Consider the following 3,225-nt stretch of genomic DNA (forward strand, 5'->3'; position numbering starts at 1 on the left):
ATGCAAAGGCCTTTAGTGTCTCGCAGATGAGCACCCATGCAGGCCAGCTCCAGGCCCCTCACCTACTCACACCTGGCGTGCGGCATCCTGCTGGTAGGCTACAGAGATCCCAAGGTGGAACCTCCTCGCCAACAGCTCAGGCCTTGAGAAGTGGACCCACAGACACATTTACCCAAGACAGTGGCAAAACCAGTTCTACCACTACCGGGTGGGGGTGATGGTGCAGATGGGCTGCAGCCTGGGCTTGAGGAAGGAGCTGGACATGGCCAGGGTGTGGGCCCCTCTGCCCTTCCCTACAGTGGCCTGTGATGACACAATATCCCCTGACATGGTCACACAAGAAACCCCAGTGAGGAAGAAAAAGTTGCTCAAAGAAACATGAAGTAACGGGCCGGACCAAATATCCCTGCCCAGGAAAGCAGCACCGTCACCCAACTGGTGACTACCCAGCCACGGCGGTGCCACGGCACCCTGGGGCTGCTGGGCAGGGGCCACCTCTCAGGGCTGTTCAAGAAGAGCTCGCCTTGGCCTTGAATGAAGACGCAGCCCAGGCTGCAGCCAGGGCAAACATGCCCCAGGACCAGAGGACTTGGGCAAGGGTCCGGGCAGTGAGTCCCACAGGCCTTGTGCAATCCCTGGAGTGACCTTGTGCAAATCTGACGTGGTCACAAGCGAACTGAAGACAGAAGCAAGAAAACAGAAGCAAAAAAATACTAAAGAATATCAGCGCGCACGTTCCACTCCCTAAACACAATCGTGTAGTCAGCCCGGCCTGGGCTGGGCAGCCGTGAGGAAGCCTAACTGCCATTCGGGGCCTCAGTTTTCACTGCATAGAAACAGGGTAGAGAGCTGATGGCTGAGGTTCCTGTTACAGCAGGATTCTCAGAGCTGCCTGCTGGCCAGGCTCATGGAGCCACCCACTGAGCTACTCACGTTGCACTGGGCTGCTGTCTCTGCGTTCTGGCACCAGTAGCCTGGGCCCCAGACACACTTTTCAGTTCCCAAAAGGGGCTTACGGGCTGAGGGGCAGGCTCCAATTTTCTATATGGTGAGAAAAGGACAAAAGAAAGGGGAGAATTAGAGCTGCCCAACGGATCTCTTTCAACACTAAGACAACAGCTTCCAGAAGCAGCTAGACTCCGAGATCTTTCAGAAGAACACTGGGATTGCTGAGTACAGCAGTGGGGCTTCCAAGCCTGACTCCTGCCTCAGCCCTCCACTCTCCACCCCCAGAAACCCTGGCGGAGGCCGACAGTCTCAGAGGAAACCTTCCAGGTCTATGCAGCGCCTCCCAGGTTACAGCTGCCCGAGAGGACCCACGCGCCAGGCGACGCTTACCAAGCACACGAAGGAAGGCTCCATCACCTCCACCAGGACCTCTAGCAGCACAGGCTCATACTCAGTCACAAACTGATCACACTGCAAAGTAAAGCAGGGACAGGTCCAGGTCTGGGTACATCCAAGCAGGGTGGGAGCACAAAACGCTGGGACAGGCACAAGACACACTCTTCTCCCAGAGTCCCTGACATTCCCAGGCCACTGGGCCCTGGGCCCTCCCTTCCCAGACACCCACCCACACTTGGCCAGAGCTCAGGTTATTTCCCCCCAGTGGCTCCACCTGACCCAACAAATCATGTCTAACTAAAACGTCACTGGACTCCACGCTCGTGAGGCAAAAATAGCTAGTTTCCCTCCCTCAAAACTTTAATCAGAGGTACAACCAGTGAGCTACCCCAGCCTCTGCACACCCCCAGGAGGTTCTGACGCTCTGGCCTAAAGCAGCCCAGGATGTACCTGCTTCTCATAAGGGTCAGGCAGGAAGCTGCAGCCTTTCTCGAGAGCATCCAGGATCTCTTGCTTGGTGCTGTTTTTCTCCAGATTGTGATCCAAATAGCTAACCAGTTTCTTGCACACCTCACAGAAGCCACCGTCATTCACTGGAATCACTTGTACTACAAAGGAGGGCACAGGGCTCAACGCTGGCAGGACCCTCCCAAACCCAAGAGGGCCGCCGTCCTCCCCACCACCGCCGCGCCCTGGGCTCACCAGTCAGTGCGGGCCGCTCTGTGCGGGAGCAGAGGTGGAGCAAGCTGCACACCAGCTCAGGGCTGGCCTCATGCAAGATGTTCAGGATGGAGCTGCCGTATGAGTCCACCACCTCCTGGCACTCCTGCGACCAGGACCTGGGCAACTTCAAGCATACCTTATCCAAAGCTTCGAGTATTTCTTCCTGAAACACAAGGAGAGGACCATGTGAGAAGATGGGAGGCTGGGCAAGGGTGGGAGACATTCTGAAAATACTAACAAGACCAGGGAATGAGTCAACAGTGGGGTGCTGTTTCCTCCCTCAAAAGACAACCAAGCTACAAAGACCAGAGCCGCAAAGCAGGGCTATGGTGGACTCCCCACCCCCAGCCTGGAGGAACTGCCTTCTAAAGGACGGGGATGTGGCTGTACATGTTCCCAGGCTGGTGTAACACAATAGCAAGGGCCAAGTCCCCTCTTCCACTGGACTCTCCCAGTGGGACATTCTGGCTCAGTGGGCCAGGAGAGAGCCTCCCTCTACAAGGACAGCATACCTCAGTCTTGTTGTTGTCGATCAGCTTGACCACCTCCTTCACCACGAACTCACACACCTCACAGTATACGTCAGCCTTCATCTGGACCAGGTCTTTCTGTTGAAAGAGTAGAAGGGGCACTTTAATGCTGGGGCTTGCGCTCCTTGGTCTTGCTCCCCTAAAGGAGAGGGGACGCAGAGACCAGGGTGGGCTAGCATCACCCAAGGGGCCACTGCCTACTCAAAATGATGTGTGGCTTCCTCCCAATATCCAAGTTCAAGTCCTTGTTTTTTATACAACGGGGGCCCATCCGTTTCCCCAATCCTCCACCACCTTCCCCTAACTCATACTCAAAAAAAAAGAATAAAAAAAAAAAAACAATCACTCAGAGAAATATGGGACTATGTGAAATGAGCCAGTACATGAATTATAGGTATCCCTAAGGGAGTTGCTGTGAGCTAGGCTGACGCCACGGCACTCACTCTAGCCCGGGCAACAGAGTGAGAGTGTGAAAAAAAAGAATAAAAAAAAAAAAAAAACACCCAGGAATTCATACTTCAGGAGAGAGGTATCTATATAATGTTTCAGTTACAATCATTTCATCACTCTGTCACTCTGTGTTCAGAGTGGGGAGCAAGAACAGAGTGAGAGATTCACTGTATGTCCA

At 54.3% G+C, this 3,225-nt stretch overlaps 1 protein-coding gene across 3 annotated transcripts in view; it reads right to left on the reverse strand.

Moving 5' to 3' along the window:
* Positions 1-3,225, reverse strand: part of PSAP (prosaposin) — a 33,198-nt gene that overhangs the window by 1,692 nt on the left and 28,281 nt on the right. For all 3 annotated transcript variants that reach the window (XM_012663256.1, XM_012663255.1, XM_012663257.1), the window contains 5 exons: positions 2,580-2,675; positions 2,047-2,230; positions 1,795-1,952; positions 1,339-1,419; positions 934-1,041 (listed from right to left, as the gene is read on the reverse strand). In XM_012663256.1, the coding sequence (XP_012518710.1) occupies positions 934-1,041; positions 1,339-1,419; positions 1,795-1,952; positions 2,047-2,230; positions 2,580-2,675 (627 nt within the window). The remainder of the gene's footprint in view (positions 1-933; positions 1,042-1,338; positions 1,420-1,794; positions 1,953-2,046; positions 2,231-2,579; positions 2,676-3,225) is intronic.

This window comes from Propithecus coquereli, unplaced genomic scaffold (genome assembly GCF_000956105.1).
Source record: "Propithecus coquereli isolate 6110/MARCELLA unplaced genomic scaffold, Pcoq_1.0 Scaffold80, whole genome shotgun sequence".
Classification (NCBI taxonomy): Eukaryota; Metazoa; Chordata; class Mammalia; order Primates; family Indriidae; genus Propithecus; species Propithecus coquereli.